At 46.6% G+C, this 26,237-nt stretch overlaps 1 protein-coding gene across 1 annotated transcript; it reads left to right on the top strand.

Moving 5' to 3' along the window:
• The first annotated feature begins 1,909 nt into the window (after positions 1 to 1,909).
• On the top strand, positions 1,910 to 24,947 carry LOC120842054 (cathepsin B). Its single transcript, XM_040213074.2, has 7 exons — positions 1,910 to 2,309; positions 10,482 to 10,688; positions 11,405 to 11,520; positions 12,642 to 12,871; positions 14,153 to 14,269; positions 23,183 to 23,311; positions 24,821 to 24,947. The coding sequence occupies exons 1-7, from the start codon at positions 2,166 to 2,168 to the stop codon at positions 24,895 to 24,897; spliced, it is 1,020 nt and encodes a 339-aa protein (XP_040069008.1). The 5' UTR covers positions 1,910 to 2,165; the 3' UTR covers positions 24,898 to 24,947.
• The last annotated feature ends 1,290 nt before the right edge of the window (positions 24,948 to 26,237 follow it).

Here is a 26,237-nt window from a genome sequence, read left to right as displayed (position 1 = left end):
GCTCGGTGTGCCCTCTCACTCTCGGGAATGGCACTGTGTCCAGGTATCCACTCGACTGTAAGTATGGTGCCCCTTACTTGCTTGCATGCACAAACGGTATTGCGACATGTACACAGGGCGACTGAACGCCACATGTTTCAGCTTAACCCCAGGAAAAGGACACACAAACGCAATACAAAAAAAAAAAATGGAAACAAAAAAATGAGTGAGAAGGTATGAGAGATGTTCGCCAAATATTTCATGCTTTTTAGTTCACCATGAAACTGGAACAGCGCGAAAACAGACGAGGGACGAGTAGAAGAGGTAACGACAGACACGGCGCTGGTAGAAGAGGTGCGTTCAGTCGTTGATGTTTATGCGAAGCGCGAGTTCGTCTGCTACTTTTGCAGGGGTTGTGGTGACGTCAGAACGCCGAGCTATGATTGGCTCTGATTGAAGGATAGTGGGTAGACATCAAGGCCACTTGAGGTCTGTCCCCTATCCTTCAATCAGAGCCAATCAGAGCTGGAAGTTCTGACGTCGCCACAACCCCTGAAAAAGTAGCAGACGAACTTGCGCTCCTCATTATCTCTCACGTCACGCCACTGCGGCACTGCGCATGCGTAGACGCTCCTCCCCGATATAGTTTGTGCGCACGCACCCACCTCGCGTGGGAGACCGTTAGTAAACAGGGTGCTGGTGTATCATATATCAAAGGCGCATGCATGGGGTCTTTGGCGTCTATCCAAAACCCCGTTCTTGATACTCTCTTCGCACAGGTCAGTGCTGGCCATCGAATTCTACGGTCAATGCGGAATGTAGGGCCATAGTAACCGAGCTACATGAACCGCATGGGACGTTCCCTACTGCGACCTAAGACAGATTCGCGTCGTAGCCTTATCTGCCAGCGAAACTCTCAGTACGAATATGAACTAATGATAACCACAACCACCAGACTGCTAAAACTACAAAGAGAAATACATATTCGTCAACCGAATATTTAACGAACAAGTGTCTAATTTAACTAATGACTATTCGATAAGTGAGAAAAAATGTTACTAACAAAACCCCATCTGAAAAATTAATGGATAGGTGACTAAATAAACAAATTACTCAATGAAGAGTAAAATATATTATACTATATATGCAAATAAATATGTAAGTATAAATATAAACAGTGTACCCAAAATAAATTATGTTTTTCTTAGCCGCAAAAATAAACTACGAATCGCGGAACGCTCAGCTCCGCCTGAATGTAGCGCTATAGAGGTACAAACCAGATGCCGAAGATTCTTAGCTAATCTTTGTTTTAATCAAAAGTTCAGTTATTTTCAGAAAGTTTCAGAGCGAACTTGGGGCTCGTTGCCGCGATATCCATCCAAGTGTTCGTGGGCTTCGTCAACCGCCATTTCTTCATAGAAAACTTACAATTGCTTATGACTTTCAAATTAGATAACGACATGCTCCGAAACTCTGGTATCTGGACCGAACTGCTAGCGCTACATTTGGGGCATGTCTAGACGTTCGGCGATGAATAGTTTATGTTTGCGGTAAAAAAAAAAAAAAAAAAAAAAAAAAAAAAAAGCAAATACTCTACGGGGAGGGAAGGGGGGGGGGGGGCACCTGGTACAACTGCATATGGAATAACTCAAACCATGCATGCGAGAACGATTCTTTCATTCATCATGAAAGCATCCTTCCTCACGACAACCCACTCTCTCCAAGAAGCATCCAGTCAAAACGAGCCGTGAATCATCGCCGTCAAGTCAACAGCATGCAGCGTGTCATATGACCGCAGCGACGCTCGAATCTGGCGCGACCAGAGAGCCTGGGAACTCGGAAGCCCCGAAATCGGATGCTGCCCATCTTCTCTCTCCGCCCTTCTCTATGGAGGGCTTTCCCAGTTCTGATTCTTTATCTTGGTCCCCGGCCACCCGATCTGCTCCCGGGAACGAAGGTCGCCGAGATTTCCGCGCGAAGACGCCAGAGGCGTCGCGCGATTTTAACTCCAGACAGGCCAGAGCGCATGGTGGCGTTGGTCATCTGGACATCAGGTCATCCAGTCTTCCAGACAGGCGTAGTATCCGACCAGTCTGCAGAAGCCGGAGTTCCGTGGAGCGGAGTGCTAGGGTGTTACAGGGAGTTACACGCTAAGGTGGTGTTGTATCCCCTTTAAAGATATTGAGATGGGGTTCTTTGTGGCTTTCTTCTTGCTGGGCGTCTGGGCGTCGGTGAGGGCCGAGGAAGGACGCCTAATGGTTCCCGCTTACTTGGCTCCCCTGTCAGACAAGATGGTGGACTACATCAATTTCATCAACACAACCTGGAAGGTGAGGGATCATGATACTTCGGGTCATCTGGGAAGAAAGCTGCTGTGTCCTAACTGCACGCGTTTGCAAGTATTACTTGAAATTGTGTAGCGAGTTGATAATTGTAAGCATCTCGAATCAGTTACCAAACTATGAGAATGTGTTTGTCCTCCGTATCGTTCGTCGACTCTGGTTATAATGATGTGCAACGTTAGCCAGCTCGCTTGTTTATAAACCTAAGCTTGTCTTCCGTTAATTTTTTTTTTCCTTTGGGGGAGGCCAGGTTTTCTCCCCTAAAGTAAGGTTACGATTTTTTTTCTTCTTCATATAGAATACCGTTTTCAATGATTCCTTACAACGCTGCCACTGCGGACTTAAGAACACGAGTATGGCGTGAAAATGAGCAAGCCAATTCCTTTAACTTTACTAATTGACATTTTCATTATTCCTTTCAGGGCGCACCGCCGTTAGATTTTAGAAAAGAAAACCGTTGTCTGCAATATTCAGTGCCGAACTTAGGCTGTCACGGGCTTTTGCGGTGATCACGTGACCCCAAAATAACACGCCGCTGCCAGATGGGTCACTGACGACATTTCGAGCATGGACGCTCATGTGACTTTTGGTACATCAGTCTCTTTGCCGCTCAAATTCAGTACTGAATACCTCAAAACGCACGTTAGTTTCTTCTGCTTTTTAATCCAGCAAGTGTTCAGAACTATTCTGTCGACGGATTACAGACCTTTGATTGCACAGCGTCAGCTACAACCAGGCTAGAGATAAGCATCAAGATGATTTAAATCACGATTTAAATATTGATTTAAATCGTCATTCAAACCATGATGAAAATCAGAAAGGTGATGATTTAAATCAAACCTTCCCCGCATAAATAATCCCCAAGACACTTCTTATTTGCCGCTTGTATATCATTTTATCCTCTCTATAGTATCCAGAAATAATGGTTGCGGCGCAAGCTAGCTAATAAACGTTGATGCTTAAAACAAACAAACAAACAAACAAACAAACGGGACAAGGGATTTTGTTGCGTTTGTCACTATCCTTTTCGCTTGTCTCGGGTTTTCTTTAAGTTCTATGTTCAGTTGTTTTGTATTTAAATCAAAGAATCCTCAAGCAAGGAAGGTTTCAGCAGGCTGAACACAGACAAAAAAGTGGTGCTCTTCCGAGCAGATCAGAACTCCGTGATTTTTTCTCTGCCTTCGACTTTGTTCGTCTGTTACGTAATGTCCCAATGGAAGCAAATCAGAACGTGGAAGAAAGAACAAAAGCAAGAAAAGCAATGTTATATTTCAAGCAGATCAGAATTAAAAAAAAAAAAGTTTTTCACCAGCTAAATATTTAGGCTGCGTTTGTTGTAGTATGGCGGGGTCTACACCAGTAAAATTTAATGAAACTGTACCTTAAAAGTTTAAATTTACAGTAAATTCGGTCTTACGGATTGATTGTATAGTCATCGGACGGATGGATCAATGGCTCTGCCTTGTTTGACAATACACATAATGATAAGGAATAAAAACATTTCTAGCTACAGTTATTAAAATCAAATTAGTCCGATATTAAAAAAAATTAAAATCTGAATCATTGATAAAAAAAGTCAATTTGTTCTCCACCCCGTCTAAAAAAAATATTTTAGAAAGCCTAATTAGCGACGTTTGGGAAATTAGTTGACTAATTACGACGTATCTCACGCATCCCGACTTTTGCCACCGTCAGTAAAGTTATTCAGAAGCCACCATAATAACCCTCACTTTATAAGCTTTCTGTGTCAAATACCCTTTAATCTCGAAAGACAGGCTGATATTCACTTGATAAGAGTTTCAATCGCGTTTCGAGGCGCGACATTACACCTCAAAACATGTTGGAATCGTGGCGAAAAAACAAAAACAAAAACAAAAAAAAAACAAAAAAACAATTTTCTCTTATTTTGCGGGCATCACGGTCCCTTTTTGCAGAAAGGCGACTTATTCGGGACGCGCCCACGCTGCATACTGTATCGTATAGACGCTTTGCAGCAGCTGTGCATGGGCGCCGCCATAACTGACCTTCAGTTTCTGTTCCCCCTTATTACGTTTACTTCACTTCATTATTACCATAGCAGGCCAGGTTATTGACATCTTAAATTTTATTCTGTCTTGCTCCCCAGCATTGGCCTTTGTGGAGGCTCGTCCACGCCAATTTCAGTGGCTCGGTATCTCGGTAAAACAAGAGAAGGTCAGCAATGGCGGCTGTATTCTGGCGCGTGTGTAAAGCGTCTATAAAAAGAAGACGGTTTACACACACCGTCTGGGGCGTCTTTCTTCCCAGTACGACGGTCCCGCCACATTAGAGCGTTTTAGGGAACCGTTTTTGCACATCCGATACGGTACGACGGTCTCTCGGGTACGAACTGCGCATGCGCTACCGCAGAAGACTCGCACATGCGCAGTTCGTACCGCGGTGGGCCCTTCGTACCGTATCGAATGTGCAAAGGTCGACGGTTCCCTAAACCTCTCTATTAGGGAGTTTTAGGGAACCGTTCTTGCACTTCCTGTACGGGACGATGGGCCCTCCGCGGTACGAACTGCGCATGCGCTACCGCAGAAGACTCACGCATGCGCAGTTCGTACCGGAGGGCCCATCGTACCGTATCGGATGTGCAAAGGTCGACGGTTCCCTAAACCTCTCTATTAGGGAGTTTTAGGGAACCGTTCTTGCACTTCCTGTACGGGACGATGGGCCCTCGGGTACGAACTGCGCATGCGCTACCGCAGAAGACTCACGCATGCGCAGTTCGTACCGGAGGGCCCATCGTACCGTATCGGATGTGCAAAGGTCGACGGTTCCCTAAACCTCTCTATTAGGGAGTTTTAGGGAACCGTTCTTGCACTTCCTGTACGGGACGATGGGCCCTCGGGTACGAACTGCGCATGCGCTACCGCAGAAGACTCACGCATGCGCAGTTCGTACCGGAGGGCCCATCGTACCGTATCGGATGTGCAAAGGTCGACGGTTCCCTAAACCTCTCTATTAGGGAGTTTTAGGGAACCGTTCTTGCACTTCCTGTACGGGACGATGGGCCCTCGGGTACGAACTGCGCATGCGCTGCCGCAGAAGACTCACGCATGCGCAGTTCGTACCGGAGGGCCCATCGTACCGTATCGGATGTGCAAAGGTCGACGGTTCCCTAAACCTCTCTATTAGGGAGTTTTAGGGAACCGTTCTTGCACTTCCTGTACGGGACGATGGGCCCTCGGGTACGAACTGCGCATGCGCTACCGCAGAAGACTCACGCATGCGCAGTTCGTACCGGAGGGCCCATCGTACCGTATCGGATGTGCAAAGGTCGACGGTTCCCTAAACCTCTCTATTAGGGAGTTTTAGGGAACCGTTCTTGCACTTCCTGTACGGGACGATGGGCCCTCCGCGGTACGAACTGCGCATGCGCTACCGCAGAAGACTCACGCATGCGCAGTTCGTACCGGAGGGCCCATCGTACCGTATCGGATGTGCAAAGGTCGACGGTTCCCTAAACCTCTCTATTAGGGAGTTTTAGGGAACCGTTCTTGCACTTCCTGTACGGGACGATGGGCCCTCGGGTACGAACTGCGCATGCGCTACCGCAGAAGACTCACGCATGCGCAGTTCGTACCGGAGGGCCCATCGTACCGTATCGGATGTGCAAAGGTCGACGGTTCCCTAAACCTCTCTATTAGGGAGTTTTAGGGAACCGTTCTTGCACTTCCTGTACGGGACGATGGGCCCTCGGGTACGAACTGCGCATGCGCTACCGCAGAAGACTCACGCATGCGCAGTTCGTACCGGAGGGCCCATCGTACCGTATCGGATGTGCAAAGGTCGACGGTTCCCTAAACCTCTCTATTAGGGAGTTTTAGGGAACCGTTCTTGCACTTCCTGTACGGGACGATGGGCCCTCCGCGGTACGAACTGCGCATGCGCTACCGCAGAAGACTCACGCATGCGCAGTTCGTACCGGAGGGCCCATCGTACCGTATCGGATGTGCAAAGGTCGACGGTTCCCTAAACCTCTCTATTAGGGAGTTTTAGGGAACCGTTCTTGCACTTCCTGTACGGGACGATGGGCCCTCGGGTACGAACTGCGCATGCGCTACCGCAGAAGACTCACGCATGCGCAGTTCGTACCGGAGGGCCCATCGTACCGTATCGGATGTGCAAAGGTCGACGGTTCCCTAAACCTCTCTATTAGGGAGTTTTAGGGAACCGTTCTTGCACTTCCTGTACGGGACGATGGGCCCTCCGCGGTACGAACTGCGCATGCGCTACCATAGCAAACTCGCACATGCGCAGTTCGTACCGTGAAGGGTACCGTATCAGATGGGCACAAACGGTTTCCTAAAACTCTCCATTGGTCATACAGAAATGGTCTGCAGACGCGTGTTCGAATTAACCGTACGAACGTACAAAGCGAGCGCGCTTCGAGTATGCTTGAGGCGTGCTATTCACAGAAACTTGAATGAACACAGAGTCTTGTTTTCTGATGTATACGAGCAGTGTTAAGATATGTAAGAAACTCTTTCGGGCAAGCATATTTCTACAAGGTTTGTAGGTAATTATTTGTATAGATCTTTTTACAAAGTGCTCCTCCTCAAAGCGTATATAAAAAAAAAGAAAAAAGAAACAGGTTGCTGGGCAAATTGCGTTGTACGCGAAACGCGTGGCGTCAAAACGCTCTCGAGTCTCTAAAGACGCGTGACAGGGTGTCAAGTTCCTGTCAGCCGGACGCTTCTCCATTTATCTGCTTTGCAGATCCCTCTGTTCCCTCGTCCGGTGTCCCCCGGGTATCTAATTTGGGACCGCTATATGTTGCTTATTAGTTTCATTCATCGTACTGAAATGTGCATAACACATTCTAAGTTAGTTGTTATTCACCGATGATTTAAAGCTGTCCTTACGCGTCGGGTCACAAGCTGACCGCGCGTATATTTACGGGACGATGTGTCACACGCGTGCATGAGGGGTGTTTATCCCATCATTTAACGATCTATCCTAATAGAACATAGGTGTTATCAATGTACATAGAACACGGCAACCGATTTCTAACGACTACGTTCTCGGTACCGCTCCTGTTTTACGCGACAGCACAGTTCGTGACCGTGATGTTTATTTTGATAGCCATCTTTCTTTTTCTTTTCATGTATCGCAGATCGCCAGCTCTGCTTTTAAATTGCTGGACATGATTTATTGTTAGACGAAGGAGTTTAGAATTCCCTTGTGTAGTATTCGTCTTTTTTTTGTAGCTTCATTCGTTCCAGAATTGAGTTCGCCAGTGTTGTTTGGAACTATCTTATCATATCCGAATCAGAACAAATTGAACACGTTCAGAAGAGGCTTATTCGCATTATTTATGGCCGCTGTTTCTATAGAAAATGTCTTTATGAGTATGCCTTCACTTTTAGAGACCTTAACTTACAAACCTTGTGAAGCAGAAGAGTCATGCGAGACGTATTACTTTTAAATAGAAATGATTCACGGTCAACTTGATTGTGCTATGTTATTTTCTGTGGTTTTTCACGCGCCTAGCCGTGTTAGTAGACATGCCTGTCCGTTTTATCCCTTTCATCCGGAGAAATTACGTCTCATTACCGCCATACAACACTTTTATTAATATGTCCACCAACTTGGTGGATATTTTTGTTAATTACGAACATTTTAAGCTTGAAGTTGAGTTATTCTTGTACACACAGCTACCATTTCCTTTTTCAACATTTTCTATAATATTGCATGCGTGGATGTATGCATGTTGCTATGATCGTATAACGGTTTGTGAGCATGCTATATTTTGTGCCTAAGTGCCTCATACAAAGACTTGGCCGTTTTGAGGCCACGAAGAACCAAATAAATAAACAAACATATAAAGGGCAGGTGTGGCGTTCCCGCCAAATGGCACCCAAAGTCACGGCGATGTGTCGTGACAGTCGCTTAATAATTTAACTTAGATTAAACATATAGATTATTAAGACACACCCTTAATAATCTAAAAGGTTTGGGTAGCCAGCCCCCCCCCCCCCCCCCCACACACACACACACACATATACACACTTAAAACCCATTAGTGTCATCTCGCGGCCACGCCTTTTATCCAGGCATTACGACATGCCGAACACCTAGCCAAAGAATGTTTCACGTTAAAGACCGACGACCAGTTCGCGCTTTCCACTTTTCCCCGCTTCCCCCTCTCTCTCCTCCTCTACCCTGTCCACTGTTGCCCGTTTCCTCCTCCCCCATGGTGAGCAGGATGTTCTGCCTTGCAGAATCTCGAGTTTGTTCGTCGGCCTTTAAGAATATCGGACTCTGTCTCAATTATAAGGGAGTTGTAGTAGACCGTTTCCGCAGCCCGCTAAGCACCCGGATAGCGCACCGTAATCCGCCACAAGACCTTGAACTATGCAGAAAAGGCTGGCGGCGCGCATGCGCAGTTGCGGCGTTTTCTTCACGGATACCGGAGGAGAAAAAGATAGGTCTCATTGTGTATATCACCCCGGCGGTAGCGCATTCCTTGAAGGTCCACTTGAAACACACTTGGTACTGAATCTTCTGTAAGCGGTTTAATTTTCGCGAGGACCCCACTTTGGTACATTTCACGACTTTATAGCATATCTCGAAAAATAGATTACACAAGCATTCCCCCCCCCCCCCCCCCCTCCCAATAGTAATGAATACATAGCATATAACACTCACAATCGCATAATTTTCTGTCTGCAAAGATTCCCGAAACCACCACCGCGTCGCAAAAATTTGAGAAATATTGAGCCCGCGAAAGTAAGGAGTCGTTTACAGAAGACACAACGTGGGCCAAGTTGATAAAATGTTCTAGAAAAACGGACCGCAAATATTTCAGATTCACTGCCTCGCGCTTCGCAAGAGTAAAACGTGATACGTTATTCAAGATCTCAGCCGGTATATCGTGTTGCACGTTTTATACCATCTCGAGATTTGGAAACATGCCCGGGCTCTGCCACTGGGGAATACCTTGAATAACGCAGTGCGAGTGATCATTTCTGAAAGACTGCAATCGCAAAGCATTATTTTTTGTTTGTTACGGTCTATATACGAAACTGTGGGTAGATAAAGTCGACTTCCAGCTTTGGAAACATCCGAAAGCGAAATCAAGCGAGTCAAAAATGGCAAACATCAAATAAGATGTTTTTTTAATGTATGCAATGCAGATAGTTAAATTGCTCCCTGGATAAAAAAAAAAAAAAAAAATCATCTAATTTTTTTTTGTTTTATTTTTCTTCTTTTGCTAAGTATACTATCAGGGTGACCTCAGCGTCGGCGTACGACATTGCTTCCAATAAAAAAAGTTGTTTGATCATTAAAGAAGTCGTTCACTTGTCTAAGCTTGTTTGGATGATATTCTTTAAAGCAAACTTGTTTTTGCTCTTATTCGCGAAAGAAAACGAACATTCATATTCTTTATTTCCACCTTCCCTAAACAACAACAACAACAACAAAAAGTATGTTGGGCAATTGTGTTGCATACATGAAACCACTGACCTCAGTGACAATTGCTGGATCGCGCTTCCCACTCCCGCGAGTGAAGCCACCGGACGGCCATCTTGCTCATTGACGATTTGCGGTTTTGCTAGCGTTACAGAGGCTGACGGCAGCGTGCTGAAGACACGTTTTCTCTTCGTTCGTCGTCATTCGTCAACGAAGATTTTTAAGACCCTGTGTAAGGTTGAGACCTGCCATTGTAAACACGCGGAAATTTTTACAAATGTGCAGTGCGGTAGGAAAAAAAACCACAACTCGTCAAAAGCAAGTTTGGCCAGTCTCGCGGCGTGATCAAATGTTCCTTGGCACACCGAAGTACTGCGTCTCTGCAAGATTTTGTACTCTTGATTTTGTACAATTAATTTGATTACCAGCAACGTCTAAAAAACAAAAAAAAAGAAAAAAAAACGCGCCGCTAATGGAGCAAACGTATCGAAGATTTGCTCCCATTTCTGACAAATGCCGTGAGATGGCGCAGCACGACAGGAGCTTGAGGAGCAGCCTTTATTGTCCCACACGTTTTCCACGGCGCGAGGTGCGCGGCCTTCAGGCGAGTAAGGGTAACGCGTTACCAGTGACGTCGTTACTTTCTACACTGGTGTTGCTTGATGAACCTGTGAAAAGGGACTGTTCTAGGGAAGATTCCCTTCCGTCCACGCGCAGGCTGGCCACAACGAAGGTCACCGGGACTTGGAAACCGTTCGGCGCAAATTGGGGGTAAGCCGGGACAACCACAAGTACCGGCTTCCCGAACTGGTGCACGACACCCTGGAGATGGACATCCCAGCCCAGTTCGACTCGAGGCAACAGTGGCAGGACTGCCCCACCATCCGGGAGATCCGGGACCAAGGAGCGTGCGGATCCTGCTGGGTACGTCCACCGGGTCGGGTCGTCCACATGGACATATACCGTATGCCCTGCTGGTCTATAGCTAAGTACGCCTTTTATGTCTGTTATACCCTACATCTTATGGGCGTCAATAGACGTTTGCAATTACGGCATCTGGGCGCCGTAATATTGCTGCTGGTATGGGTAGATCGTCTGATAGTCAAGCATTGCTGAGGCCGTGGGTACGCCTCAGCAATGCTTGACTATCAGACGATCTACCGACACTAGCAGCAAGATGGCGGCGCCCAGAGGCAGTAACTGCAAACGCCTATACACAAACACGTGGTCTTGACGTCACGCCGCTTCGGTGGCGCTGTTGTCGCAGACGTTTTACTTGACGAGAATCTGGTTTCTGCGCACGCGAAGAGCCCCGGGCAAGCGCAGACCTGTTTCTAAACAGCGAGCATGCAGTGATCTACGCATGCCCCTAACACCCCCTAGCACATTTCAGGGCTGCTTCTAAGAAACCCCAGAATTGCGGACACCATATGCACATACCTATAATATGCGCCTCCCCGTGGCCTGTCCCAGAAATTTGTAACCTCTCTAAACCCCTGAAACCAAAGCGGATATCAGAATCGTTGGGGAGCGGTGCTCGCGTACCCCAATGGTTCTGATGCACTTTGGAGGTGTATATGAGCTTCTACTCTTTAGCGTGGTGGAATAGACAACGCGCTGAACATAGCTGTTTCCTGCAGGCATTCGGCGCAGTCGAATCAATGTCAGACCGACACTGCATCCACTCTGGAGCCAAGAACATCGTGCATCTAGCCGCGGATGACGTCCTGTCCTGCTGCTGGGGTTGCGGTTCGGGGTAAGCGAGGCTTGTCTTATATGGAATGCGGTGTCATTTTTTTCGGCTGGTTCACACATTTGCGTTCGAGTGTCATCGACTGCCTTGCAACAGCGCGTGACTGCTTTCGACGAGGGTGGCACACTGGCGCCATCTATCGGGCAGCCCTGAAATACTTCCGAAATGCGTATAAATGGACTGAAGGTTCTGCAGTATTTGCCAGATTAAATCTACTTACTGTGAGAAATTGTATTTTATACGTCATAAACCTCGTCCGAATAATTCGAGCCCATGGCGAAAGCGTGATGCGTAAATTAAATGTAACGCAGACGGAAAGTGTCCCAGAGCCACCAGATAGACGGCGCCATTCCGTTATCTTGTCGTGCGCGGTAAAAAGCGGCTCAACGCAGTCGATTACACTCAAATACAAATGTGTGAATCACTCTGAAACGCAAGGGCGGCTAGGGCCTACTCATAAAGAGAAAAGTGGCATCCCGTCCTTCCGAACTGGATTTGATTTCGTTGGCCTCTTCCTGTTTGTAGCGGGTGATCAGAGAACTTAGGATCCTGTATCCAGCCAGTGGGCTCCTCTGTCACTTTTGCTTCCACTGTCTCTTCCGTAGGTAGTCCATTCCACAGTGCCATCGCTGCTGCGACTAGGGTATGGTACCTGGAACGCGTCTCCGACTGGTGTGTTTACCGCGTCACAAAAAAAAAAAGTAGAAGTGATCCCTTTGATTTTCGTTTGATGACGTCGCAGAATGGTCATGCTGTCGTCGGTCGCAATCCTGGCAGTGTCACAGGAGCGATAGTGGACGTGGCAGACGAATGTTCTACTGCAGGTCTCTCTCTCTCTAGCTTGACAGCCCACGGAAGCTTCAAAAACAGCCAGCAGATGGAGCTCCATGGCCACAGCAGCACTCATTTTTGCTCGTACGTTTTGCCGAGACTTCTAGCCCCAACCACCAGGATCGCGACATCCGGCAGCAAGACAAGTCTGCTCCCATGACGTCATTTGTTGCCACTTGGGACTACTTTTTATATGTGGTATATTTAGCAATATAGGCGGCTAAGCACACCAGAAAGAAGGAGAAAAGGATTGCGAGAACATTTCCATGACGCCCATGACGGCGCATGTGCAGATGCAACGGTGGCTACCCGGCTGCCGCTTGGAGCTACTGGGTTGAGAAGGGCATAGTGACTGGCGGCAACTACGACACCGACGAAGGCTGCATGCCCTACCCTGTCCCTTCCTGCGACCACCACATCAACGGGACCCTGGGGCCCTGTGGCCAGGACCCGCCCACGCCCAAGTGCGTGCGGCTCTGCCGCAAGGGATACAACGTAGACTTCAAGGACGACAAACACTACGGTGAGGTTACCTGGTCCTTTTATATATTTTATAAGTTGTTCCTAGAAAAACAATATATACGTCAATACATACAAATATCTCGCGCCGCAAAATTCCAGGAAAACCCTAAATTCAGTCCTCACCCCTGTCCGTTTCGATCTGGATGAGCATTGTACGGGCGTCCGGTCGAGTATCGCTACTGTGGGATGCGCGTTAAAGACTGGTTCAGTCGAGCGTGTTGTGATTGGGAACACTTAAATATAGAAAGACACAGACAACCACACTCTTTTAGAATGTGGTTGTTCGTGAAAATCCTTAGTGTTTTTATTCTTTCCTTCTAAGCGTTAAAGACGCCCAGGCTAGCCGTGGTACTACACTGGCTCATTGACTCATCTAGCACAGACAGCGAAGACGCTAGAGGCCCATTAGGGCTGACTACCTTCCCGCTTTCTGAGCAAACACATAACTCAATTACTTTAATATATACAGTGATCAGGATCTTTAGTCAATGGCTAGGGACGGATCCTCCAAGAAGAATGGAATATGAAACGAAAAACTGGAGCATGCATTAGTAAACGTAATAACTATCAACTTCGATATTCTATGGATAAAGAATATAGTATGCATACATTATCTTAACACATGATCTATAAAAAACATATATCGTCCATTTCCCCAGTCAATGCACATGATTGACGATAAAACACAATAAATGCCCTTAATAAAACAAATGTATATATATTATAATTGAGTGCAATACAAGTAAATGTTGGATAGATCTAAATATATTGAACTATAAATAATATTTGAAGATTTTTTTAGCACTCATTATTTTTATATATAACTAGGGTTCCGTGTTACCGGAGTTTATTTCTCGTAAAATTCGGAGGGTGTCTTTCAGAGCTCATTCCTTTCCCAAAATTCGGAGTTTATCCAGGTTCATTTCTGATAGATTCCGGATTCTTCGTAGTTTAAAATATTACATTGCTGTGTGCCCAAATACAATATAAATATATATTAATACAATATATTAATACAATATAAAAACAAATTTTATATGGACACAAACCTTAGTAGGTTGACGTCGACTCGTAGAGAAATTTTGTCTTTTTTTAACTTTCGATCCAGGTAATGTTACGTTCTAAATACTTTCGAGTTCTATTGCAACCGTTAACATCATAGTCCCGCAAAGTAGCTTTCTACGATCCGTAGCTCCGTGAAAAAAGAGGACCACGGTCCTCTTTTCTCACGAACACCCGGTACATCAAGTGGCGTAAGTAACCAGTGTTTCTGCCCAAGCAGGTAAATCTTCCTACTCCGTGCCCAGCAACGAGACCCAGATTCAGATGGAGATAATGAAGAACGGTCCCGTGGAAGGTGCCTTTACTGTCTACGCAGACTTCCCCCTCTACAAGTCCGGTGAGTCATTCGTTAGAAATTGCGTTTGCGAAAGTCTATTTTTGATTCTGAGACGATGGTCGCCATTAGCGTACCTCGTACCTGAAGGTGGTTTCATCTCTTATATAGTTATAGTTTACTTTTTTTTTAAATTATTAAAAGGAAAGAAAACTGAAGGATATGGTAATAAGGTGCCATGGACTGGTTTAATCCCTTGACGGGGATGTCAGGATAGGTACATGAATAATATTCCGACATCAGAATGAAACGAAGGAAGATTAATAATTTAAAGAAGAAAACAAATATAGTATGAAATGGTCATTACTCGTGCAAAAAGGGCTTTTCCGTAGCTGCGACGACCGCCCACGACGTCGACATCTGTGCAAAGTGTCTCACATAAAGGTATCGTTTTAAAACTGCGTGTCCTGCAAATTAAGTGCTGATCAAACCGCTGAAAGTGTATCTTCAATGATCAACCATGGCAAGGGTAAAACGAAGGCCGTAGACCAGTGCTTAGGTGCACAATCAAAGATATCGATTAAAGGCCGTAGAAGACCAAGTGGCTGAGGCCCATGTGTACATGCGCCTCAGCCACTTGTACTCTTTACGAACTAAAGTTGGTAAGGAAACACGCAGGTGCAACCTGATGTTCAGCGGTTTAGCCCGCAGAAGAAAGCATGGACGAAAGACATACCAGAAACTAGTAAAATGGCAACATCGGGAGGCATGCACGCTCAGAATAGCACACACGCGCAAAAGAACTTTCTAAAAACTAGCTCGTCATGATGCCGTCATGTTCTAAATACGCCTTTATTTGTTTGAATTGATAAGACGAGACACTATACTTCGTCTCACCCTACGATGAACTAAAGGCAGAAGCTACAGACCGCCAGATCCAATCACGAGCCACTTAGACATTGCGTGGGATTTCGCTTCGATGCGCGTATCGGCACCCGCGTCTCGAATCACTAATGGGGAGGGGCGGACGGTAGTTTGGATTGAATAGCACTGAGTGACTCAACAATTCTACATTGCAAAGAAAGCTATGTCATACAGGCTCTTTGCAGTGTCGAAGCTATAAAAATGATGCAGCGCTTTTGGACTGGGAGGATCATTCGTCCACCCCTAACCAATGCTAAGCGTGTCATATTTTAGCTTGCAACGTGATTGGACCTTGCGGCCCGTGGCTTTGGCCTTTAGTCCATCGTAGGATGAGACGAAGTATAGGGAAGTCACGAAGCGTTTGTCATCAAAACAAGGGCTCCGATAAATGCATCAGTGAGTCGTCTGTGGCACTGTTATACTTCGTCTCATCCTACGATGGACTAAAGGCCAAAGCCACGGGCCGCCAGGTCCAATCACGTTCCACGCTAAACTATGACACGCTTACCATTGGTTAGGTTTGGACGAATATTGCTCCGAATCCAAAAACGCTGCGTCAGTTTTATAGCTACGACACCGCAATGAGCCAGTAAGCCGTGGCTTTCTTTGCAATGTAAAATTGCTGAGTCACTCATTGCTCGATACGATCCACTGTCGGCCCATTCCCATCAGTCATCCGAGACGTGGCGTACGTGCTTCGAAGCGAAGTACCACACAATGTCTAAGTGGCTCCTGATTGGATCTGGGGGTTCGTAGCTTCTGCCTTTAGTCCATCGTAGGGTGAGACGAAGTATAGCTGTGTTCCCAAATCTACTCGATCTTACTTCAGGGTAAGGGTTTTGTACCTTGGCGTTCTAAAACCTACCCGCGTCCAGCGTTTTCCAATGCGTGTTGTCACGTGACGCGGCCCGTCGGAGTAACTCGGATCCATTTGGGTAAGATTTGGTATACAGCGACAGTTAGCCAATGTTGCACGTCGAGCGTGCCTCATCGTTGCAGACTAAAAAAGTAACGTCACGTGGTATTCTCTGCGCTTGATTGAATCAGTTGGCGGTAACGGAACTAAAGGACAAGAAATACCATGATCTAGCGCTTTCCGAGAAGCTTGATTGATTGGCTCAGCGTTGATAGCGCTTGGACTGAAGGTTAAAAAGAACAAAGTTTTTGATACCCCATGAACGTATACCGATAAGCGCATGTCATGTGCTCACGCGCACACCAACAAGCGAGCATATCGTTGATTTTATCTAAACCTGCGACAGACTACAGCCAAAGCTAGAGGCCGTCAGGTCCAATCACGAGTTGGTGCCTCTTTTTGACCTCAAAAGTTGGTGCCTCTTCCTGACCTCGAGATACTGTGGCAGGAAGTTCATGCTGTCTAGGCTTCACATTTGTGGAAGAGGGAAAACCGTTTTTCTCTCTTTCAACTAAAAAAAAAAAAAAAAAAAAAATCAGCAGCAAGATGGTTCAAGGGCCGCTACCCTGAAGCATAGCTTATTTACATGGCTCTAACTGCTACCATGGATCGTGAAAGATATTTGATCTGCTGGCAGGCTTTTGGCAAAACAACCGAGCTGAGGTAATTTTAAGGGGCCGCTGACAACCCCATGATTTGTTTTTAACTGTCTCGGACGCTTCAAAAATGCGTTAAAAACATAGCAAAAAAAAAAAAAAGAATGAAAAGAATGGCCCGCGAAAGTGTTTGTTAAAGTTTATGTACTCCTCCCTCAATTAGAGCCCCTCCTCGCTTCTTTCTTTGGTGACGTAATTGGTGGAGACGTTTTTGAAAACGTTAAGAGGTGTCGCAGGTCGTATATCTATAATTGCAGAAATGCACATTGTCACTGCGCAATATACACACCAAAACAAATGCGATTTGGCACGGAACACACATTTATTTTTTGACTATGGCTCGGCAACACTAAGACCGCAGTTTTGGTTCCACGCATGCGCAGTGTGGAACACGGAACGCTAACGCAAACGCGCAGTGCTCGCGTTCGCTCGCACACACGCCATACTAAAACTCACTTTTAACTTCTTGCCTGACTGCACCTCAATACCCATCTGACCGGCAGAGAGAGAGAGAGAGAGAGAGAGCAGTGACGGTGATTGAGGGAGACATCACACTGAACACACGAAACAACAAAACTGCATGAACCCTGCGCTAAGGCAGAAGATCGAGTATACGGAATAAGCTAATAGTCAAAAACTACGTCCCGAGATGCCGGCGATTGGCACGATCCAAAGAATGTAGGATGGCCCTGTAACATTAGTCATGCAACAACTATCTGCAGCCATGTTGGAAACATACTTATGTATGAACGAGCACGCTTCGAAGATGCTTTAGGCATGTCTGAAGATTATTCTGTCATTATGCCCGCAGAGAAACTCCGCGTCGTTTGCATGATGCGTGAGCAGTGCCTGAGGGACATCACATGAGGGACATCACAACCTCAGAGTTGCCATGGACCAGCTAAGATGAAGATTCAATCCAAGGACAGCTAATAATCGAAACCTACGTCTCGAGATTGCCAGAGATTCGCGTGATCCGAAGAACGTCGATGCCCCTCTTAGAGCGTTGTGCGGCTCGTGTGCGACGTGCCCAGGTGCGCGCAGAGATAGGCCAGTGCCAAGTGCAACCGGATGATCAGCTGGCAGCAGGAAGCAAGGGCGCAGCTGCCGGGAGAGGAGGGTCCCATCCGATGGAGAGGAGGAAACCGCGGTTTGGGGAGAGGAGGGATGCCTTCAGTACAGGGAGCCGCTGTTATATTTAACAGAGGTCGACTGGGCAATCAGCGTGTGCGCGGTGGGAATTGGAACGCGTCGAGCAACAAAATTTCCGCGGGGACTTGCCTGAACGACGAAGCGCGCGCTGTCACCGGCGGATACTGCCAGTGCCAAGCTGCCCGAAGGCCATGTCTGAGGCCACCAAGGACGGCGATGCGGCACCGGCTAAGGCCAAGGGTCTCAGCAAGTTTCCAGGTACGCCGGCAACGGACGCCTGCAGCAGCTGCAGCAAGACGCTTTACCCAATGGAGCGGATGGAAGTGAACGGCTTGGCGATGCACAAGAACTGCTTCCGATGCAGCCACTGCCGCTGCAACCTCAGGCTCGGCAACTACACCGTCAGTTGCGGGAAACTGTTCTGCGGGCCGCACTACAAGCAGCTATTCCTGATCAAAGGCAACTACGACGAAGGCTTTGGCCGCGAGAAATGGTCCAAGCCCGCGCCGTTGTCTGCTGAGGGAGCTACTGAGCAATGAGTGAGACCATCCCGACATTGCCGGTCAACAACGTACTGACGTAAAAGAACTAACTGTTCGTGGACCTTATTGTCGTTCTTAAAGCGTGTCGTTTTTTTTTTTTTTTTTTTTGCATGTGGCGATTTTGCTGTAGTCCCGTGGTCATCTTTCTAGAAGTGTTGTTCGGCCAGCGCTTTGCTTGTTTGTTTGTCTAAGTTCGTAGGTTTTAGAAAGTTCGCCGTGCTTTTAAGTTGCTGTAGAGCTGGTACCTGTTTTGTGCGAATGACATGGTTGTGATCTCCGAGGATTCCGTTCTATTTGTTTGGAGGTGCGCTTCAAAATAAAAACCGAGCTAAGGCCTTCATTATTGACTGAAGTTTGATGGCCAGGTCTTCGCTTGCATGTCTGACCTTGCTCGCTGTGTTGTCTCGTTGAAGTTTGCGCTACTCCAAGCGAATTGGTTTGCCTCAAAAAATTCGTTGCTCTTTTCTTATTTTCAGTTTAGGCTCAGTCAAGACCGCGATGGCGTTGTTTGTTCTCCAGACTCCAGAAGCAGGATACAAAAAAACAGTTTATCTTATTTGATGAAGTTCAGCTTTCTTAAAAAGAACGAAGAAACTAAAGTCATCTTGTATATGAAAAGAAAAAAAAAGAACACTTGAACCGTTTTTACTGACCCTTCACTATCACGAATATCGAAATGATTTTTTGATGCGATATGCCAATTAGCAATAAAATATATACCGCAATAGTGCAGAAGCCCCTCCTTCCCTGTACTGTCAGTGCAAGGAGGGAGTCTCGGAGCGAACTTGACGTCTTCATTTTTTGCGCCTTCTGCAAGTTTTTCCAGAGTGGTTAGCAGCTTGATCTTGCTTCTTCTTTTCGGTTGCTCAATTACCTGTTGGGCTGGAGTCTTTTTTTATTTGTTTTAATAGCGTTTAATTTTGCATTTGTTTATGGGCTTTCTGTGCTCCCCGTGGTTGTGGTTTTACGGCACATCAAAACTTTCATGGTGGTGACTTGACTTTCCTCTTTGAACGCTTATCAATAGAGATGTGATTATAGTGGATCGAATCGAATAGCGCGGTCTCATTCCTACAGCTTCGACACTGGGAAGGCAGTAAGTTGCCGCCGCTTTCGCTTGCACATTGAAGATTACGGATGACGCAGAGCTATTTGATTTGAACCACTATTCGCGCACCGCTACTTATCGAGCTATGTGGGCGCGCGCTCTACGCATCTTCATGAATACAGAGAATTAGGGCCGGTTCAGACTAGTTCAGACACTTGCGTTTTGCTGCGTTGCGTCGAAAAGCGAAAACTAGTCACCGGCAAATCTGTGCTTTATATGAAGCGTTGAATCCAATTCAAGGGATCATCTTGGCACGCGATATAAGCAGCAATAATGTCCTGGTTTCTTGCAGCAGAAACGCAGTCAAACGAAGTCAAACGCAACTGTCTAAACCAGGCGTTAGAAGCACGGGGTACCCCAAGCAGCTTGGGGCGTTGCACAGCGCATGCGCGGTAAAACTCCCTAGTGCGACAGAAATTGTAGGCTGGCGTCCCAACTTGGTGCCCCAGTTCTACAAGCGCGTGGAGTGTCCACGTAAACATATGTTTGCAGGCTCACAGTACCACCTGATTCTCCACATAAGCAGAACTTACAAGACTGTTGAAATTCGTTCTGCATACGACGTCACATCAAATAAAGTAACTAACGATTCTGATGTTCTTTCACTCAAATCTGACCTTGACAGTGTTTCCTGCTGGTGTGAACAATGGCAAATGGAACTAAATGACACCTGTCTCTTGTACCATATAAAAACTGTAGCACTGGAATCTCTTCCTTCATATAAATATCTTGCTGTTCATATCGCTAACAACCCCTCATGGAACATTCACATTGAATATACCATTAAAAATGCTAACCGCACGTTAGGCTTCGTGAAAAGGAACTTTCGATTAGCCCCACTGTCCTTAAAAGTAATGTACAAAACATTGGTCCGCAGTAAACTTGAGTATTCTTCCGCTATCTGGGACCCCAGCGAAACGCCTGCATCAAACTGCTCAAAACCGTTCTGCTCGATTCATACTACATAACTATTATCGCACATCCAGTGTAACAGCAATGAAAACCACGCTAAGCTTGCCTCAGCGCTCGCTCCAAAGGAAAATATATCGCCTGTGTTTATTTCATAAGATCTACCACGATACTCAAAGCCTTCGTCAGCATATATTAACACAACCATTTTACGCCTCATCGCGTGTTGATCATCCAAATAAAGTTGGCATCCCCCACTGTCGCACCTCACACTTTTATCGGTGTTTCATACCCATGACATCGCTGAACTGGAATCGCCTTCCCGCACCTATTGCCAGCATAGCCGATAGCGCCGTATTCAAAGCGACACCTGGCGAATATATTTTTAGGTTCGGTTAACAAAGTTTTGTTTCGATTAACAATGTTCTGTTTGGATTTTATGCTTACATAACTTATTACTGTTTATACTTGTGTGCAATTAGGAGTGTATGTCAACTCCCCTCTATAATTCCTTTGGGCCCCGAGGGAATATATTTATAAATAAATAAACCTTTTTTTTTTAAGGGGGTGGGGGAGGGGGGTTGTGTTTTGTAAAACGTTTGAGAGAAATGTTCGCTGGATTTCGCCCTTTTTAAATTAATCCATTTAGGTTCTTTATACAATGCACTGATAATAAAGATATGTGTTCGAGTATATGATCTGGTTATCCTTTTTCCACAATCGTTCGTATAAAAACTTGATTACAATTTATGGATTGTTGTTGAGAGCACGCGCGATGCAGTCCTGGCCACTAATCTCCACCAACTGGCCGCCCCAAAAAGAAGCCTTAATCTTTTTTTCATCTTAACCGAGGACAGTCCCGCAAGTTATGTAAGCTATGGACCCCGCTTCAATAAAGCAAATTTTAACTTTCACTTTTTTTTTTAGAAAAACAATCAACATCAATCTTGGGAAACTGAGCAATCTAATTTACCTCGAGTGTAACCGGCGTATCAAAATGTGCGCTGGTATTCGTAGAACGATGCCTGCAACGCATCTTCGGCAGGATCCAGCGTCAGATTTAGTCGTTTGTTGCGATTCTTGCGGTTGATTGTAGAATCGCTGGCAAAAGAAAGTTAAACGGTTGCAAGCGTCGTTGCTGCGTGCCAACCGTCTCCGACCCGTGGCTGATTTAGCTTCCGTCAACTGGCCGGCTGGAAAGCGAACTACAGTAAAACAGAGCCTGCCGCATTCAGCTCGTTTTTTGGGCTCACTGCCAGGATTACGACCGGCGACTCAATCTAAATGCGTCAGCTGTGACGTCACGAGACAGAAATCGAGAGGACGAAAATTGAGACGCGGTAATCACAACGCGGTGGGAGACGGGTTCCGATCATCATAGTACCTAAAGTTCCTCAAGTATAGTACTACAGTGGGCTATAAAAAGAAAAGGGGGGTATTGAGGGGGGCTAGTTGAAGGTGCGTTTGAGACACAGTTGTATACGCAAACCCACTGTTTCCAAACAAGCACGCTTTGCCCACACCAGGTGTAGGCACTGCGCTAGCGTAGAAACCAAATTCGGAAGGAGTGAAACATCTGCGCATGCGCAGTACCGACTGCAGCGCCACCGCAGCGGTGTGACGTCAGTGAGTTGAGTTTGTCTATAGGTCACATTTGTGTTCAGGCTAGTAGATACTACAAATCACTGCTGCATCAGTGACGCTAACGGTGGAGGATGGCAGCTGGTTCAATTCAGTGATGGCATGAGGAAGGGAGGATTCGTTAACTGCATCAATTTTACCGGAGATTCGTTTAACTGGATAAACATTTTTAGGCGGGATGATATTCTATCAAGGGAGGGTGGGGCAATGGGGAGAGAGAGAGAAAGGGAGAAAGAGGAGGGTTCTTTTTAACTCGGCAATTGAAGTGAATTTTATGATGGTAAAGGCAAAATAGCTTTCTCCGGTCTGGAAAATAAATACTATAGGGAATATTTACTGGCGGCCATAGTTGTGTGCGCGAATGCTGAGCGCGTGCCGATGGCGAGCTTTCTCAGTTCCTTTGCAACGTCCATTCCGCACCATCAAGAGTGCCGGTCTTAGCAGCCTATTGATGTGAGCTCGTTCTCAGCATGCGCTCTATACATCACCCACAAATATGGCGTCCAGTGAATACTCCCTATACTTCGTTTCACATTAGTACAGACTATTGCTAGCCGCGCATGCTAAAAGCTCGAGCTAGTCGTTTTGAACGAAGCCTCGGCTGCCGCACGAGCGCTCGTGCAGCGAGTGTTCCTAAAGGGGTATTCACCCGAGGGAGATATCCCGGGGATTTCTCCCCGGCACGCGCGCATCACGAGAAAAAAAACGCGAGGCTTTTGCACATCGCAAAGCCTGACGTTTTCGTCGTGGGATGCACGTGCCGGAGAGAAATCCCCGGGATTTCTCCCTCGTGTGAATACCCCTTAAAGCCCCTTCATGCTTAAAAAGTAGCGCAAGGTTCGTCGATGCACGAGGCACGCGCAACGTGCAGCTCCTGGAAAGATTAATGACGGCACAGCGCAGCACTGAGCTAGACTTCAGACGCCATGTTCTTCCCAGAAGGGGCGCGCGGCTCGTGGCTCAAGCATTTCTACAACACTGAATGGCGCCACTTTTCCCAAGATAGAGAGCCTTTAATAAGTGTTCCAGCACCGCACCCGTTGTGGGCGAACGCGGGCCTGTCCGTAAACAGCCTGCTGGCGTACACTTTCGATAATCTGGCAACCTTAAACCGTCGTCTTTCGTCAGGCGTGTACAAGAGCCACTCGACCGACGCCCTGGGAGGTCACGCCATCCGCATCCTGGGCTGGGGAGTGGAAAACGAAGTCCCCTACTGGCTGGTGGCGAACTCCTGGAACACCGAGTGGGGCGACAAAGGTGGGCGCCGCAGTGATGGCTCTGCAACGTTTGTTTTCCCCCTTCAATGCGTCCGGCGCGATGTTTATATTGCCTTAGTGTACAAATGATCGGTTCGCATAAACATTTAAGCATGCCTCAATCATATTCCAAAGGAAAAAAAAAATACTTGGAGGTACGAATAATACGCTTTCAAAAGTCACGTGCTCATTGTGGTCAGAAACAATTCACATGCATGATGGCGGAACAAGCAACACCAGAGAATGTGAGATTCCAAAACTACATAAGCTAGAAATGAAGTGTCATTAGTAGAGTTTTTAAGGTTCCAACATGCTCCCATGCATTGATCGGACATGAGGTCCAACCGTTTGCTGACACAGCACTCGTTTCCAATCTGTGTTCCCCGTTTCATCCCACTGTGACGACGTCAAAGTTCTAGTGGACAGGCTTTGATTATTCTATAGTCCGTTGCAGCTCAAGAAAGTAGGGCGAGGGAAAGGAAGATCGGGGAGGCGGAAGCAGACGGAATGCTGGAGAGAAGAGGGGCAAACCTCCTCCTCTCATTGGCGTTTAGTGTGCTTCCTCCTCCCCGGCCTTCTTCTTTCTTCCTGAGGGTCACGTGACTTTGGGGGGTCATGTGACCCTCAAGGGGGTCACGTGACCTTCGGGGTGACTAAGGTCACGTGACTCCCCCGAGGTCACGCGACCCCCTGAGGTCACGTGACCCCCTAAAGTCACGCGACCCCCTTAGGTCACGTGACCCCCTCCCCCCCGAGAACACGTGACCCTGAGTACCCTTCCCTCCTCCTCCTCAAGAGCTGCGCTCTAATTCGGCGTTACAGGGAGTTGTAAAAGGCTTTCTATTTTACTAGGAGTTTCACCCCTGAGCCGTTCAAAATACTCTCAGAGCTATGACATTGCGCCGAACAACGAATCCGGAAGTCAAAAGTACGAAGGTGATAAGACACGCACCCCGTATAGCTGTTGCGGTGACTACAGTTGTCTGCCACTGCCGTGTAAGGTGAACCTTTCGAAATTGACGATCACTAAAGTGGCTGGGGTCCTGTCAAGACAAGCATGTTTTCTTTTACCCTAGCCCCCTAAACGTTTTCGTCTGAAATTAAAATACAACACAAAACAACACAAATATCAGCGCTTACCCGTCACTCAGAATTCGTACAAAAGAAGATTTGGGGTTAGTTGCGGTGGCCCGATCGCTGGCGTGCTTCGGCCACTTGATGGCTGGAACAGGACATCCTCTCGACGTCAGCCTCGCCACAGCCTTGCTCGTCCCGAGACAATCTACTTCACGATTGCGGCGGATGTCACGTGCTCTCCTAGTGCTTGCCAGAGTGTGCCGTTCATAACGAAAAATGCAGCCATCAGGCACAAAATACCAATGTGCGATTGTCATTTACGGATATTGTGGATCGTATTCAGCCTATTTCTGAACACGACGGGTATATTTCAAATTTCCTTGAAGTATTCCTTTAATACCTATTCCTTTAACTTTTTTTTTTTCTTTTTCAGGATATTTCAAGATCCTACGTGGTTCCAATGAGTGTGGAATCGAAGAGGATATTGTCGCCGGCATCCCCAAGTGGTAGCGTCGTGCTCCGACTCGACAGCCAAATAAACCGAATATGTGTCTCGGTCATTTTGGGTTTTTGTGGTGAGGGGATGGCGTTTGCATTTTAGTATTTTTATACAGACTTGTACACGCAACTAAAAAAAGAAAGTAAGGAATTAAATTTACAATTACCCAAGGCTAAATTGTAACTCATTGCTGTTACAATTACTCTTCCCTAAAATTAAGTGACCGGTACTTCAAAACGTACGTAATCCGTTACTTTCGCGGCGTTACTTCAACTTTACGTACTAGGGTGAAAAGAAAAAAAAAGAATAACAATATGCAGTCCAAAACGTGTGTAGCGCGGGTCGGCCGCAGGCCTTGCCACAGCTCAGTGTTCTTTAGCTGGATGTCAGGTGCGCCAATGGCAGCGCAGCGTTCCTCCACTGCGACAGCCAACGACAGTTAAGTCGGGAATAAACTATTTAGTACTGTGTTACTTAAAGGGATACTACAACGAAATTTCGGCGCTCATTTTTTGGTCTATATGTGTTCAAAAAAGAGCAGTATCACACGGAACATACCAATATCTTGTTAAAAGAAGTCTCGAGAAGGAATTTTAAAACGAATTAAACGATTAGCAAGAAGCACCTGGTGGATGTCGCTAACGCCTCGTTGGTAATGCTCGTCTAGGAACCTTGACAGCTAGTGACGGAGGTTGTCTCGTCTCCGGCCACGATGAGAGAAAGGGGAAGGAGGAACTCCCCTCTTCCCGAGAATCCCTTTTGTGTGTCGCAGAAGTCGCTATTGTCCCCCTAGAAGATTATAGAAGATTAACCCGTCACTCAAAATTCGTACAAAAGCAGCCGCTTCCGTGGCTGGAACGACTAGGCCATCCTCTCAACGTCAGCCTCGCCGTAGCTTTGCTTGTCTTGAGACGACCTACGTCACGATTGCGTTGGATGTCACGTGCTCTAAGCTGGGCCTTCTCCGAGCGATTGCCAGAGTGGGCCGTTTATAACGAAAACTACAGCCACCAGGATCAAAATACAAACGTGCGATTGTCATTTACGGATATTGTGGATCATATTCAACCTATTTTTGAACACGACGGGAATATTTCAAATTTCGTTGAAGTATCCTTTTAAAACAACTAAAAAGGCTAACGTCAGCTATTTGTCCTTTCTTCTTATTAGTTGGTTTGAGGAGACTATAAAAACAACGCAATCTATGAATCGACAAAGTACGCATTCAAACACACACACAACAACAAAAAAAAAAACAACAACGAAAACACATTACAATTTTTATCTAGGTCACAAAAAACTGACGCGCGAAAAGGATGATGGGGATGTGGGCAACCTGGAGCTTTTAGAA

This window comes from Ixodes scapularis, unplaced genomic scaffold (genome assembly GCF_016920785.2).
Source record: "Ixodes scapularis isolate PalLabHiFi unplaced genomic scaffold, ASM1692078v2 PGA_scaffold11__112_contigs__length_91849675, whole genome shotgun sequence".
Taxonomy (NCBI): domain Eukaryota; kingdom Metazoa; phylum Arthropoda; class Arachnida; order Ixodida; family Ixodidae; genus Ixodes; species Ixodes scapularis.
The sequence above is the reverse complement of the archived record's forward strand: the minus strand, read 5'-3'. Positions and strand labels throughout refer to the sequence as shown.

Bases quoted from the DNA above. Each gene is read 5' to 3' on its own strand.
- LOC120842054 (XM_040213074.2), top strand. From the start codon at position 2,166: ATGGGGTTCTTTGTGGCTTTCTTCTTGCTGGGCGTCTGGGCGTCGGTG. The intron at 2,310-10,481 runs GTGAGGGATCAT...GTCCACGCGCAG, and splicing joins TCATCAACACAACCTGGAAG to GCTGGCCACAACGAAGGTCA. The intron at 12,872-14,152 runs GTGAGGTTACCT...CTGCCCAAGCAG, and splicing joins CAAGGACGACAAACACTACG to GTAAATCTTCCTACTCCGTG.